This window comes from Mirounga leonina, unplaced genomic scaffold, assembly GCF_011800145.1.
Source record: "Mirounga leonina isolate KUSES-001 unplaced genomic scaffold, KU_Mleo_1.0 Mir_170, whole genome shotgun sequence".
NCBI lineage: Eukaryota > Metazoa > Chordata > Mammalia > Carnivora > Phocidae > Mirounga > Mirounga leonina.
Window position 1 is genome coordinate 563,639 of NW_023270433.1, and position 14,678 is coordinate 578,316.

General features: G+C 55.6%; 1 protein-coding gene across 1 annotated transcript in view; it reads left to right on the plus strand.

Moving 5' to 3' along the window:
• Positions 1–14,678, plus strand: part of EXD3 (exonuclease 3'-5' domain containing 3) — a 52,071-nt gene that overhangs the window by 22,954 nt on the left and 14,439 nt on the right. The window contains 9 exon segments of the mRNA XM_035016550.1: positions 157–343; positions 388–539; positions 963–1,005; positions 1,008–1,097; positions 1,100–1,123; positions 1,188–1,238; positions 1,241–1,353; positions 11,352–11,403; positions 11,650–11,816. Of these exon segments, the coding sequence (XP_034872441.1) occupies positions 157–343; positions 388–539; positions 963–1,005; positions 1,008–1,097; positions 1,100–1,123; positions 1,188–1,238; positions 1,241–1,353; positions 11,352–11,403; positions 11,650–11,816 (879 nt within the window).

Below are 14,678 nucleotides of genomic sequence, written 5' to 3' on the forward strand. Positions count from 1 at the left end.
GCCCGGCCCCGTAGGAGCCCACAGGGCCGGTCAGGCCCCCCAACAGAAACTGCCTGCCCTCGGCTTCACCCTCCGGGGGGTCAGGCAGGCCATGCCCTCGGCCACAGGCCTGCAGCCCCTGGATGGGCCTCCCCTGCTCATCCCAGCTCTCTACAGCCCGGCCAGGTGGTCGCTGTGGACCTGGAGTGGCGACCCTCATTTGGCACATGGGGCCGGCCCCGGGCATCCATCATGCAGCTGGCAGCGGAGGGCCGTGTGTTCCTGCTGGACCTGCCTGTGCTCTCACGGCCACCAGGAGGGCAGGTGTCCCAGCTGCTCTCGGACCCCTCCGTCACTAAGTTGGGTGAGCACAGCCCCTGCCCACCCGGGGGAGGGTGCTGGGGCGAGGCCAGGGCCCCTGCCTCAGGTGCCTGTCACGCTGATGGCCCTCCCTGCAGGTTATGGCGGGACGTCGGAGCCTGGGGGCTTCCTGCCCCGCCCTGGCTCACGTGGAGAAGCAGCTGCGGGGCGGTCTAGACCAGCTGCAGGTGCACAGGCAGGTCAGCTGGAGGGGACGGGCACGGGGCCGGGGCCGCTCCCTTGTCTGCTGAGCCGCCTGCACAGTGATGCCCCTGCCAGCCGGGGGCCTTCACCACAGGCTGGCTGGTGTCTATGGGTCAGGATGTGCTCATGGCCTTGGAGCACCTTTGGGTTACTCAGGTCACCAGGGCCCCCCGGGGAGGGGGTGTCACCACGTGTCCCCACACCTTCCCCAGAACCAGCCCTGCTTTGGGCCCCTCTGAGTTCTCAGCCACACCTTTGGGGGCTGAGATGTTAGCCCCAGAGCTGACCCCCGTGGGCAGGCCACCCTGGCCCTGAGTCCCCCTGCCCCTGCCTGCCTAGACCATCTGTGCGCTTCCTTCTGTGCGCAGGCGCCTTCCCCAGGGCAGGCCCCTCACCCCCGAGGGGCTCTGTCTTGGCAGATGCTGGTGTTGGACAAGCCAGCTCTAGGCAGGGGTGAGGCCAGGGGCTGCGGGGCCTCAGCCTCCCGGTGCAGCAGGTGCTGGGCAAGGCCCTGGACAAGGCACAGCAGCTCTCTAACTGGGACTGGCGGCCACTGAGCGGGGGCAGCCGGTTTATGCAGGTTTGCACCCCCTCGCCCCCGTGCCCCCGACCCTGGAGGCTGAGGCTGACCCATGCCCCCCCAGCTGCCGACGCCTACCGCCTGCTGGAGGTGTACCAGGCTCTGTGCAGAGAGCCTCCAGCTTCTACCCATCTGAGGACCTGGCCAGGAGCCTGAGGCCAGGGTGCAGCGAGAGACCAGGGGCCCAGGAGCCACCCAGCCTGCAGGAGGCCTCAGTCTTGGCTTGGCAGGTGAGCGAAGCCCCTCAGGGTCCCTGCACCTGACTTCCCAGGGAGGAGGATCACTGTCCTTAAAACGAGGACCTTACAGGGGAGGAGGCCTGGGCTGGGGGAGGCCAGGAGCTTCCAAGAGGGCCCGGGTCCCTCCCCCTGGAGAGAAGGAAGCAGGGCCACAGGTTAGAGTCCTGAGGAGGAGAAGTCCCCAGCCCTCTCCTGCCAGCAGGCCTGACGTGCTCCCACCGAGGTCCAGGGCAGTGCCTGGCATGAACCATGAGCCTGAGCCCACCCCCACCCCCACCCCAAGGAGACATGTGGAGGCCCTGCTGGGGCCCAGTGTGAGCCGTGGGGTATCATCTTGTTGGTCTGTTTTTCTGTTGTTTTCTACACTGACCACATACTGCTCCTGATTCTCTTTAAAGTTCGGCCCTCAGGGCTCTCACTCCCCATCAAGACCAGGGTGGGGGCGAGGGGGCCGCGGGCTGCTGAGCCAAGCCGGGTTGCAGGTACCTGTGGTGGAGAAGGAGGACGCCCCCCGAGGTCCCGGCCAGGGCCTTCCGCGTGCTGTGCGACCACAGGCTGCAAGGGCTGGGTGCCGGCGAGGACACCGCAGGGCCGTTGAGGAGAGCGTGGTGGGGCTTTGTGCCCACCCTCCCGGGGCTCGGGGCCCTTCTGTCTCCCTGGGTCCAAGGACAGAGATGTTTATGGCTGCCCTGCCCCAGGGTCTGTAGGCGGGAACCCTCTCGGCTCCTTTGGGGGTGGGCCTGCCCCCACCCTCACCCCCTTGTCCTGTGGAGACACTGCATGGAAGGAGGCCCCGCTCACGGCCGCGGCAGGGCCCTGCCTGTGGGGACACCAGCCGCCAGGGGCCACGGAGAGAATCTGAGAGGGGGGGTCTCAGAAGGCAGGGCTTTGAACGTGGATGGAAAGCTCCTCCACAGGCGTGTGCAGGCGGAACCACACACAGCTCACCCATCCAGGCGCACCATTCACGGGCTTCTCGTGCGCTCCCACGTCGTGGGACGTTTCCATCGCTGTTGTCCCCCCGCCCAGCCCCCGGCCATTGTGGGGGCTCTGTTCTGGATGGCTGGCCTCCTTCACTCAGCGCCGTTTTCTGGGTTCACGGTCGTTGGAGTCTGTGTTCGTGCTCCACTCCTTTTTAAGACCCGATAGCGTTCTGTTTGCAGGTGGACCAGAGCAGTGTCCCCCCGCCCCCCACCGCGAAGGACGGTCACCTGGGCGGCTTCCAGGGACACTGCTGTGAGTGGGACAGACTGGCTGCCATGTCATTTTTGTTAATATGTGGTTTCTTTTATGCATTTGCAGACATTCTTCTGAGAAAGGGTCCCCTGGCTCACCAGATGGCTGGCCTCGGCCCGAGACTGCGGGGCAGTGGGGTTTGTCTGGCCCAGGCTCCCCGACCCTCCAGCACACGTGGGTGGTATTCTTCGTGCCACTCCCCACTACGGAGGAAGCTGAAGCCAGAAGAATCGCGGGGACCTGCCCTGTGCTGTCCCCCCACCCCGCCCCCGTCTCCCCGGGTGCTGAGGCTGCAGGAGGGAGGGCCGGAGCTGGGAGGGAAGGGCCTCCTGTGCCGGCCCCTGGCATCCATGACAGGATGTTGGCTCTCTCCCCCATCTCTGGCCCCTCGCGGCCGCCTCTCCCGGAGGCCGGGTCTTGGCGTCCGGGGAGGAGGTGGTTGTGCCAGGGTTGGCCCTGGCCACTGTCCCTACAAAACACCTGCTTCCCAACCAAGGCTGTTTTTAGCCTGTGGGGGGCTGAGACCAAGGTGGCCAGCCTGGCTTCTCGGGGACTCCAGACCAGGCCTCTTGGGTCAGGGGATTCAGGAGCCAGGGAGGAGGCGCCTTCCCACTGGGGAGTGCATGGGGTCCCCAGCAAACGAGAGGCAGGGTTTGGCTCCCCTGCTCCTTGCCCCCCTATGTTGCACCTGTGACTTGTTACATTGCAGGGCAAATGGGATTTAAAGATGTAATTTACTAATCAAGTGACCTTAAAATACAGAGATTATTTTAAGTGACTCTCGGGTGGGCCCAGTGTCACCACATGAGCCTGTCGAGCAGAAACAGAACGCAGGAGCAGATCCAGAGCACAGGAAGGAGCGGTGTGTGGGTGCTGCCTGAGACCCCACGTCAAGCAGGGGGCTGGATCCTGCCAGCACCTCGTGAGCCTGGCCGTCCCCAGAGCGAAGCTGCCCGCACCCAGATTTTGGCGTGAGCCCTGAGCAGGGAGCCCATGGAGCCAGCGGGACCAGCCCACCGCAGAGCTGTGTTTAGGCTCGTAGCCGACGGCTGCAGACGCAGAAGGCTCGGGGGGGTTGGGGGCATCCCGAGAGAAGCCTGCCCGGCCTTGGAGGGCTGCGAGTGGAAGGCCTTGAAGGTATGAGACAGAAGCAGGGTCTGGAAAGTGAAGCCGAACCACACGGGACTAAAAACACACGAACCTCACAGTTCCTGGGGGCTCAGGAAGCGGCATTTGTGGGTGCTTATTCTCCGTGCTGCACACCGGTGGAGGGGTGAGCCAGACCAGACCCTCCCTCTGGTTTCACGGACCCATGTCATGGACCGATGTCAGCCATAGTTTCCAAAGTCCCTTTAACTTGGTTCTAGTAGGCCTTTTGATCCAAGCTTTTAAGGAATTCTGTATTTTTGGTACATGTCTCCAGAGTGGGAGGCTTCACACCGCTTCACTCGTTTGCTGGTGTAGACACTCTGGATGGTGGAGCAGGCATGTCCTCTCGGGGCAGGGTCCGCGGGCACCTTCCAGAGAGAGCACGTCCAGCAGTGGGAGCTCCTGCAACCCTTTGGCTGTTTGGTGTCCTCCTCTACGGACCTTTCCAAATCATGTGTTTCCCCATCGAGACTCCTGAGTCGATGAATTGTGTGTTTTGTACAAAAGCAGGTCGGTTATGTGTCTAACTTGATTTTGCCTCAGGTCATGATCTCAGGGTTGGAAGGTCCAGCCCCATGTCTGGCTTGGCACCGAGCGTGGAACCTGCTTAGGATTCTCTCTCCCTCTGCCCTGCCCCCGCCACGTGCGCACAGCTCTGCCTCCAAAAAAAAGCAGGTTTTACAGAAGAAGGTTCCGCCTTCTATAGCTTTCATCTCGTGCATGTTAATACACTGACAGACATGTTCTTGAAAAGAAAGGACGCTCTGCTGCTGAGGGCCAGGGACGCCAGGGGTGTGTTCCCCGCAGGGAGGCGGGTGCTCAGAGAGCACAGTGGCGCTGTGTCCATCGCTTGCCGGGCAGTCTGCCCGGGACGAAGGAGGCCTCCTCACTCTGTGCTAGAGGCACATCCCGGGGCCTCAAGTAGGAGAGGACCGGGGTCAGCTGGGGGAGAGGCCTCGTCAGGCGAGGAGGGAATTCTCAGTGTGGTGGGACGGTGCAAGATGCGAAAACCAAGTGTTTGATTCAAAAGCGTGGCCTGGAGGAGGCTGGCTGTGGCTACGCAGAGGGCAGAGTTTGAGTTTACAAAAGCTAGCGAGGGCCTTGCCGGTCTCCACCAAGCCCGAGCCCTCAGTCCCTCGGCGGCAGCCAGAATTCGCGGAGAAAGTCCGTGCCCGTAGCCATCCCACGGCTCAGGGTCTGCCCCCGACGGGCTGCCCAGCGGACTTCAGATGCGCCTAGCCAGTTCCTCACTTACACCTCCGATGGGTGAGGCCTCCCGGGCGACCCTAGCTGAAAACGCTGGGGCCAGAGTGGTTCCCAAGGACGGTCTTCAGGATGAGCTCTCTGAATGGGGTCTGGGACCTCTAATCCGATGAGATAGAAAAGCACTGTCTCATGTGGGAGGGGGTCGCCAGTAGTCTGTGGCCTGCCCTGGGATGCCCGTGGTCGAGAACCTGTAGGAGGAGAGATTCTGGGTGAACGTGCGCCTGCTACCTCCGGACATTTTGGTCTGAGTAACAAGGATGTGGGGTCAGCTGGCTGCTTTCACGGTGCTGGGCAAAGTGGCGAAGGAAGGAATGGGTGTGGGCGCCACATTTCCCGCTCACGGTCACATAAGGGACTGGAGAGCTTCTGTATCTGCCCCAAGAGCAGCCACAGAGCGAGACCCAGGCTCTCCTGCCGTGGGTGTCTGAAAGACAGCCAGGTCACGTTCACCACTGGTGCCGAGCTGTCCGTCTCGCTGGGCCTGCCGGTGTGAAATCGTACGCCATGTATTTTGACCAAAGTCGAGCATCTTCTCCTGTGTTCACCGGCTGCCAGTGCCTTCAGTTCTGTGCCTCGCTCTGTGAGGAAGTTCCTGAGCAAGCCGGACGCGGTCCTTACCAGGCCTGCCCGCGAGGCCAGTCCCTGGCTGCTGACGAGGGCTCACACGCCTCAACCGTGCGCGCAGGGTTTCTGTCTGGGAGTCGGCAGTCCCGGTGCGTGCCAGGGGGTGCCTGTGTGCCCAGCCCCAGTGTGGACCCCCGGTGCCCGGTGTCTGCGGCTTTCCCGGAGAGATGGCGCTCCCTGCTGCGTGTGCTTGCAGAGGGAGGAGCAGGACAGGAGCACAGCTCCCATGGGGGCCCCTCGTGCCCCCGCCTCTTGTCCACATGCCTTTGCCACGCACTGATTTTGTTCCGTATCCTTTCCCCATGATGAACCTTTGCCGTGAGCACGACTCTATGCGGAGTCCTTCTGGGGAGTCAGTGAAACTGGGGGTGGTTTGGGGACCCTCAACACACGTCTCCCCTCTCTTAGTGCCTCTGGCTTTATTCTTCATCTTGGCATCCAGAGGGGCGAGGCTTCGGCCAGTCCTGCAGAAGCAGCCGGTCAGTGGGGCTTCGCTCGGAGCTGCGCTGACCGTGAATCGGGTGGGAGGAGGCGGCCTGTGTATACTATCCAGTCTTCTGCCCGTGACTGTTTGGCTGCCTCTTCTCCTGTGTGCCTCAGGCCCCTGTGCCTGTTGGTCAGAGCCCACCCAGGAACTCGGCCTAAGAGTTGGCCTCACACCCAGGAACCTGACGGAAGTGTCCTCGGTCCTGCCCAACGGCTGTCAGCTCCTTGGGGCTCTCCTTGGGGACGCACCACCCACCAACAGCGACACTTTTCTTCCTTCCTTTCCAAACCTCCCAGTTCTGGTTTTCCCCTCCTCCTGTCACGTTCACTCAGACCTCCAAGACGGTGTTGCCCAGGAGCGGTGGGGGTGCTGTCCTCGCCTCGTTGCCTTGGGCTGAAGCGGGGCGGCCACTGCAGAGCCAGGCCGGCCGAGGAAGCCCTCCCGCCACCAATCTCCGCAGCTACTGAGATAACCGTGGAGGCTTGTTCCCTTTAATGTGTCAACGTGGCGGTGGGCATTTTTCATTTGGGACCAACCTTGCACTTCTGGGTTGAACCCGTCTTGGCCGAGCATGTAACCCTTTTCCAACATTGCTGGCTTTGGTTTGAAGTTCTTATTTGGGATGTTTGGATGGCTCTTGAGGAGCACGTCTGACGTCGGACTGTTCTTTCTCATCACCTCCTTTTCTGGCTTCATCATAAACAAGTTGAGGAGCTTTTCCTCTTTCTGCAACTTTGAGTAATAGTTGAACTATCTTCTCCTCAAATGTTGGCTGACTTTCTGCAAGGCTTCCTGGCCTGATGTTTTAGGGGAGGGAGTGTCTAGTGATGATTCTTTTTCCTTTAATAATTATAGGATTATTTAGTTGTCCGCATCTTCCTGAGTCACTTTTGGTAATTTCTGTCTTTTTCTGGTCCATCCTGCCCAACATTCCAGATACATACAGTTGTCGGTACTCCTTGTGTAAGTCCCGCCATGTCTGTAGCTTTTTTCACACTTCCAGTCTCACTGGTGCATACTTGTGCTCCTTCTTTTTTCTTGATCTTGCTGAGATTTGTCAATTTAATAAGTCTTTTCAAATTACTAGTATTTGGTTTGTTGATCCTATTGCATTTTTGTTTTCTATCTCATTAATTTCTATTCTTATCTTTATCGTTTCCTTCCTTTTGCTTTCTTAGGGTTATTTCCAAGTGGAGTGCTTAGCTCCTTAATTTTTAGCCTTTTAAATTTTATGATGTAAACATTCAAGATCATAAATTTTTTCTTGAAGTACTGTTTTCACTGCATTCCCTCAGTTTTGACATGTAGTACTTTTATTATTTTATAGTTCTAATAATTTTTGAGTACCCATTATAATTACTTATTTGACTTAAGAGTTCCTTAGAAGGCTGTTTTTCAATTTCAGAAAGCTTGGAGTTTTGGAGCTTTTTAGTTACCTTTTTAAAAATGGGTTTCTAGGGCACCTGGGTGGCTCAGTCGTTAAGCGTCTGCCTTCGGCTCAGGTCGTGATCCCAGGGTCCTGGGATCGAGCCCTGCATCGGGCTCCCTGCTCGGCGGGAAGCCTGCTTCTCCCTCTCCCACTTCCCCTGCTTGTGTTCCTTCTCTCGCTGTGTCTCTCTCTGTCAAATAAATTAATAAAATCTTAAAAAAAAAAATGGGTTTCTAACCTAACTATATAGTAGTCAAGGAGCATAGTCTATGCACTGCCAATTTAGATATTTGTGAAGACTTGCTTTGTAGCCAAGTAGAGGATCTTTTTATGAATGTCCCACGTGGGTTTTAAAGGGATACATATTCTCCTCCAATTATGCTCATTTCCATCTCTCTCTCTCTCACTCACACACACACACTCTCAATAGATCAAGCTTAATTAATGTGTTGCTCAAATTATTTGTATCTTGTTTGATTATTTTTCTGCTTAATTCTCTGTACTGAAGTTTCCTAGGATGGTGGGTTCATCTTGTGGTTGTGTCAGAATTTGCTTTCTATGTTTTTAAATTGTGTTATTAGGTGCATATGCATATATTTTTTAGAATTCTTGTATCTTCCTGTTGAGTGAAATATTTTACAATTATGAGGTAAACCTCTTTGACTCTAATAATGGTCTTTGCCATAAAGTCTATTTTAACTAATATTGATATCATTCTCCAGCATTCTTTGGGTAGTATTTGTATATCATTTCTCTCCTTTTTACTTTGAACCTTCCTTTACTCTTATAAATTGCTTCTAGCTGAATGTAAAAAAAAGTCTAGTCTGACAATCTTTGCTTTTCAAATTATTAGTTTAGTCTGTTTACACTTGATGTAACTGCTGACATACTTTGGGTTCCGTTGTATTACCCTGACTTGTGCTTTCTGTTGGTCCTACTTTTTCTGTTATTTTTTCCCTTTTTTCCTTAACATTCTTTTAGTTTTTTTATCCTTTTTCTGTTTTTCTCTCTATTAACTTGAAAGTTATAAGTTCTGTTTCCATTCTTTTAGAGATCACCCTAGAAATTTTAACATTTATAATTGAGTTAACATTGTCTGAAGTTAAAGTTAATACGGGGATCTTAGAACAAGTCAGCTTTCTTATTCCTTTCCCAACTTACCTACTAGTATTTTCCAGTATTTTAACACAATGTGGTTTTCTTAAATCTACAAATTAGACATTATCATATTTGTTTTATGTATTTGATGGTTTTTAGAGTTTATGATGTGTGGATGTGCATATGCACAACAGACCTTGCTCCAAGAAAAAGCAATCTCTTTCTTGCTAAAGAACGTCTTTTGCTACATTCTTTCATCGGGTCTATTTTTCTCTGAAAAATCTGTCTTTTCTCTTCTGAAAGAGGATGTAGCTGGGTTTATAATTGTAGTTTGACAAAGCTTTGAAAATCACGCATTGATTTTTTTGGTGTCCATCGTTGCTGTTGAGACGTTTGCCATCAGTCCTGTGTCATTTCTGTGTAACTAGTCTGTATTTTCTCTTGACTGTCCATTCATTTGGTTCTTTCCTCACATTTACTTCAGTTGTGTTTGTTTATTTTATTTTTTATTCATCACATAGATGTATATTTGTTATCACTACAAAGTAACCACTTGCTTTATTGCTTTTTTCTTACTTTTTGTAGTAAAATATACAAAACATAGATCATTTTAACCATATTTAAGTGTGCAATTTAGTAACATTAAGGGCACTCACAGTGTTGTGTACCCACTATCCAGTTCCAAAATTTTTTCATCATCCCAAACAAAGGCTTTGTCTCCATTAAACCATCATTCTCCATCCCCTTCCCCGCAGCCCATGGCACCCGCCATTCTACTTTCTGTCTCTAGGAATTTGATTTCTCTAGATACCTCATATACACGAATCACATACTATTTGTCTTTTTGTGTCTAGATTGTTGCACTCAGCATGATGTCTTCAGAGTTCATCTGAGTTGTAGCATGTGTCAGAATTTCCTTCCTTTTTAAAGCTGAATAAATTCGTGTGTGTGTGTGTGTATTTGGGGGGGTGTTTACCCAGTCATCTGTTGATGAACACTTGGAACACTTGGGTTCTTTCCACATTTTGGCTATTGTGAATAATGCCACTATGCACCTTGGTATACAGGTATCTGTTCGATTTTCTGCTTTCAGTTCTTTCAGATATATACCTAGAAGTGGAATTGCCAGATCATATGGTAATTCTATGTTTAGCTTTTTGAGAAACTACCATACTGTTTTCCACAGTAAATATACCATTTTATTACAACCAGCAATGCCTGAGGGCTCCAATTTCTCTACATCCTTACCAACACTTATTTTCCTTAAAAACAAACAAAAAAGCCATCCTAATGGGTGTGAATTTGTATCTCATTGTGGTTTTGATTTGCATTTCTCTAATGATGAGTGATGTTGAGCACCTTTTCGTGTGCTTGTTGGCCATCTGTATGTCTTCTTTGGAGAAATGTCTATTTAAGCCCCTTGCTGATGTTTAATTGGGTTATTTGCTTTTTTGTTGTTGAGTTGTAGGAGTTCTTTATATGTTCTGGATATTAATCCCTGAACAGACACACGATTTGCAAATATTCTCACTCACTCTGTGGGCTGTCTTCTCACTCTCTTGATGGTGCCCTCTGATGTACAAGAGTTTTTAGTTCTCAGGAAGCCCAATTTTTCTATTTTTTATTTTGTTGTCTGTACTTTGGGTGTCATATCCAAGAAATCATTGCCAGATCCAATGCCGTGACCATGTTTTCTTTTAAGATTTTTATAGTTTTAACTCTTACATTTTTGAGTGGTCTCTCACATTCTCCAGAGATAACTAGTGATTGTTTAGAAATGTGCCGAACACATCGATAGAGCCGTGTTTGGCATTTCTGCGTGCTGGAGCGGGCGCCTCATCCGTAGGTACTTTGCCCCCTGCAGCATGGGAGAGCTTTCGTTGCATCCTGAGTCCTTTTGCTAGAACACTTGTGAATTTTGATAACTTCTTTGTTTTCTGACACGACGAGACATTCCAGCTTCGTTGTGTGCGTTTTCTGCCTCAGACCTGGAATCAGCTATTTCTCAAGAAAGGTGCTGACCCCCTTTCCACCTATGTGGAAACCAGTCTGGGCACAGGATGATCCTGGCTGTAGGGTTGGTTCTTTCTAGGCCTTTATGGTAGCCGGAGGGATGAAATAGTTTTCAATATATATGTATAAGAAATCCATAGTGAAGCTTTCTATTCAGACCTGAAGCCGTGGTGCAATTTCCTTAGTTTTAATTCACACCTCCCCTCTCCCAACTGAACCCGACCCAACACCAGCATAATGCATCTGTTTTTGTCACAGGTCACACATGAACGTTTCCGAGTAACGATGCCAGTCTTATCGCCAACAATAGGATTGCTGCAGAGTTTTTTCATTTTCGGTCCATTGTGGAGCACCCTGGAGATGCACGGTCAATGTACTGGCTTTCGTGTCACTTGGAATACTTCTTTCCATGCAGTTCATTTGTCTCATCTTCTTTGGATTTTTAGAGATTGCTTTTTAAATTTTAATTTTGTTGGCAATTATGTAAAATGTTTGTAGGATTCTAAGACCAAATCTATACAACAAGGCAATGCCCTGGGACTCAGGCTGCAGGACTTGCTGGCTGCTCAGGTCCCAGACAGAGGCAGCTCTGGGGGACAGGGTGGGGCCTGGGGGAGACGGGGGCGGGTGGGGGGACAGGAACAGCCCTAGTCACCGGCGCCAGTGTGCCCCTCACCTGTCGCACAGGTTGCCAGGCAGGAGGGAAGGATCATCTTGCCATCGGGGCTGCCGTACCACAGGTGAGGGCCCCGAAGACGGCTCACCTCTGAGCCTCATCTTTCCAAGGGAGCCGCAGCCTGGCCCTTGGGCCACCCCCTCTTGGGGTCTCACCGTGGGGCTGAGGGGAGTGGGGGCTGACCCGACACTGCTGTCCCAGCCTGGGTGGGCTGAGAGGAGACTCTTGGCCCCTGAGCTGGGGGAGGGGAGCTGGGCCTGGAGAGGTTCTGGGCTCTGTGCCTGCCGCTCGGCGACCACACTTCCGTGCAGCTCCGGGCCCAGGTCGGGGCTGGGCGCTGTCTCAAGGCTGCAGCAGGCCAAGGCCGTGCTCAAGCCTTTCACGTACTTGTCACCCACGCAGACATCTTCAGCCGCTGCCAGGTGGGTCCCCCGCGCCCCAGGCCTGCCGTGGGCCGGTGTGTGAGCCCCCCAGCTGTCAGGGAGACACTTCCGTGGCAGGCAAGACCCAGCATGTCCTGGCTGGCGGCAGGACAGCAGAGGCCACGTGCTTTGGGGCTCGTGCCCTCGCAAGCAGTAACCGCCACTGCCCCACCTGCGGCGTTTCCTCCTCTTCCTCCCACCCCCACGGGGCCAGGAGGTGGAAGAGTGCTGGCACTGGCCTGGCCACGGGAGCGGCTCACGTGGGACGCCTGTTCGACCCAGGCGTTTCCTCCCGTGTCCAGGGCTGGCCTCTCACAGGGCTTCGAGATGAAGGAAAAGGAGCCCACGGAAGTTGCACCTGGCTGGGGGCGGGGGTGTCCCATTTTCGGAGGGCAATGTCCACAACCACAGATGGCCACTGGGTCCATCCTGACGTCTAGAAAGGTCTGGGTGAAGAAATGGCCGGGTCAGGGCAGCGTATCCAGGGTTAGGATCGGAGAGGGGTCTGGGACCTGGGTACCGTCTGCTGACTGGGCCAGGGAGGGGGCGCCTGGGGGCCCTGAGTGCCGTCTGGCTGAGGGGGAGGTGGTGCAGGCTGGGGCGTGGCTGCTCCATGTCGGGGCCTCGGCGGGTACAGCGGGCGCCGAGGGCCTTGGGGCCTGTCCTAGCGCGCTCCCGAGGCTCCTGGTGCGGAGTGCTGGCTACTCCCGGGGTATTTTGGAGCTGCAGGCACGACAAAGCTCCGTCAGGAGCACCTCCCCAAGCCCAGCTGCCCGGTGGACACCGGGCCTCACCTCCACAGTGCCGCGGAGGGGTCGTCTCGGGCCAGGCCCCTGGGACCTGAGCCCACGGGCCGAGTCAGAAGATTTGCACCTAGTGCGCGTCTGTGCACGCGAGGGTAGGCGCGCAGCAGAGTGGGAGCGGGGAGGAGGGCCTGGACCCCCACCGCCAGGCCTTGGGTGGGTGCCGTCCGTGCAGACCCCCGGGCCCCCTGCCCTGCGTGGCGGGAAGTGCACCGCAGGGCCTTTTCCTTCAGCGAGCTCTGGGAGGACAGGAACCTTGTCGGCTGCCTCTCTTTGTCTGTGCTCAAGCCGACAAGTGTTGTAAAGACCCCAGGACGTCCGGGACGCCTGGGAGGCATTTTAATGAGCTTTTCAGAGCCTCTGCTGCTAAGTTTTCTTGAGAAAACAGGAAGTTGGGTAGCTGGGAGGAAACCCCCACTGGCGCCCCGGGAAGCCTCGTGCTGGGGAGCAGCCTGACCTCCTTCAGGCCTGCGAGGGCACCGAGCCACCACACCCCTGCATGGGGAAGAGCGTCCCCGGCCTCGCTGGCCCCATCCATCCTGTCCCGTTGGCAGGCCGAGGGCCCCCCTGCTCTGCCGGGGAGGGGCAGGACGCAGGCTGTTTGAGAACGCCTGGGGGGCCGCATGGAGCCAGTTCAAAGGCTCGGAGACAGAGCCTTGAGAGGGGGACCAGCCAGTGCCCAGGCCAGAGAGGTGGGCACTCGGCCACCCCAGGACAGGGGACAGCCCATGGGGGGACAGCTGGGAGGCGGGCTATGGCTGGGATCTATTCTGGCTGCAGCAGGTGGGATGCATTCGGAGGGTTCTGACCACCAGGTAGGGAGGTGGGAGACCTGGGAGCAGCTGCTGGGCCTGCCCAGGTGAGAGGTGGCAGGTGCCTGAGCAGATGAGCAGGAGCAGATTGAGAATGCAAGTTAAGGCTGTGGCTGGGTTCCTAGGTTGTAGGCTTTGCCCTGGCCAGCCCAGCGGGCCCGGGCTCCCTGGGGTCTGGTCTGGAGGCAGATGCACCTGGCCCTGCAGGCTGGGGAGGGGCATGGGGAAGTAAGGGGAAGCCTCGGCCCTTAGCTCACTGCTCACCTGGGGGCCCTGCCCAGCACTGTCCCTATTTGTGGGAGATATGCATTCCGCCCAAGACCAGCTGGTGAAGACGGAGACAGGGTCCACGACTTGGGACCATGCGGCTGCCCTGGCCAAGAAGCAGAGGGCAGCCACCCCAGCACCAAAGGGTACACAGGGCTTGGGGAGGGGGGGTCCCAGGCAGAGACCTGTGTGTGGCCACAGTCAGGGGCTGGCCACTGCTTGGGCAGCAAGTGGGGGTGTAGGTAAAAGGCTGTGTGTCGGCACCTGATGGGCCTTTGTCAGGAAAGGGCCCATGGAGCCTTCTGGTCCCAGGGGTGGCCAGTGGCCTCCAGCTGAGCTCAGCTCCGAAAATGCGCTGGGTGTGCCCCAGGGCAGGACCCTCCCTGGGTGGCAAATGGCTGTTTAGGAGGGTCCATGAATGTGCACAAGGACCCTGAAAGGCCAGCATTACAGGGCCAGGTGGGCAGAGAAGGGGGTCTCGGAGAAGCCAGGATTTCTAAACTTGGACCCAGCCATGGTCACCAGGGAGGCATCTTGGGAAGGGTGGGAGGACTGAGCTTACTCTGTTCCAGCAAGCTGGTAGCGTTAATGCCTCGGCCTGAGGCCAGGGTCCCCACTGAGGCTCTCAGGCCAAATACCCGGTCATTGTGAGACAGGTGGCTCACTGCTGTGTGGCAGTTACGTGTGAGCGCCAGGTCTGGGCAGGCCTCCGGCCACATTCCCTCCAAGTGTTCCAGGAGCCCCTCCACCACGGCATTCCCAGCTGAACCCCAGGGGCTCAGACTCAGCAACAGCCAGGAATGGCTGCCCACCCTGTCCTGCACACTGGCCACCCCTACTCCCAGCCCAGTGTCAGGGGAGATGCCATTCTCGGGGCCAGGTGGGGTGGACCAGTGGCAAACACCAAGAAGCACAGAAGAGGTGCCCCATGGACGCTGCAGGGTGATAGCCTGAGGCTCAACACAGTGACGAGGCTGGCTCCGTGTGGTTCCGTGGGGCTCCGTGGGGCTCCGTGTGGTTCTGTGGGGCTCCAT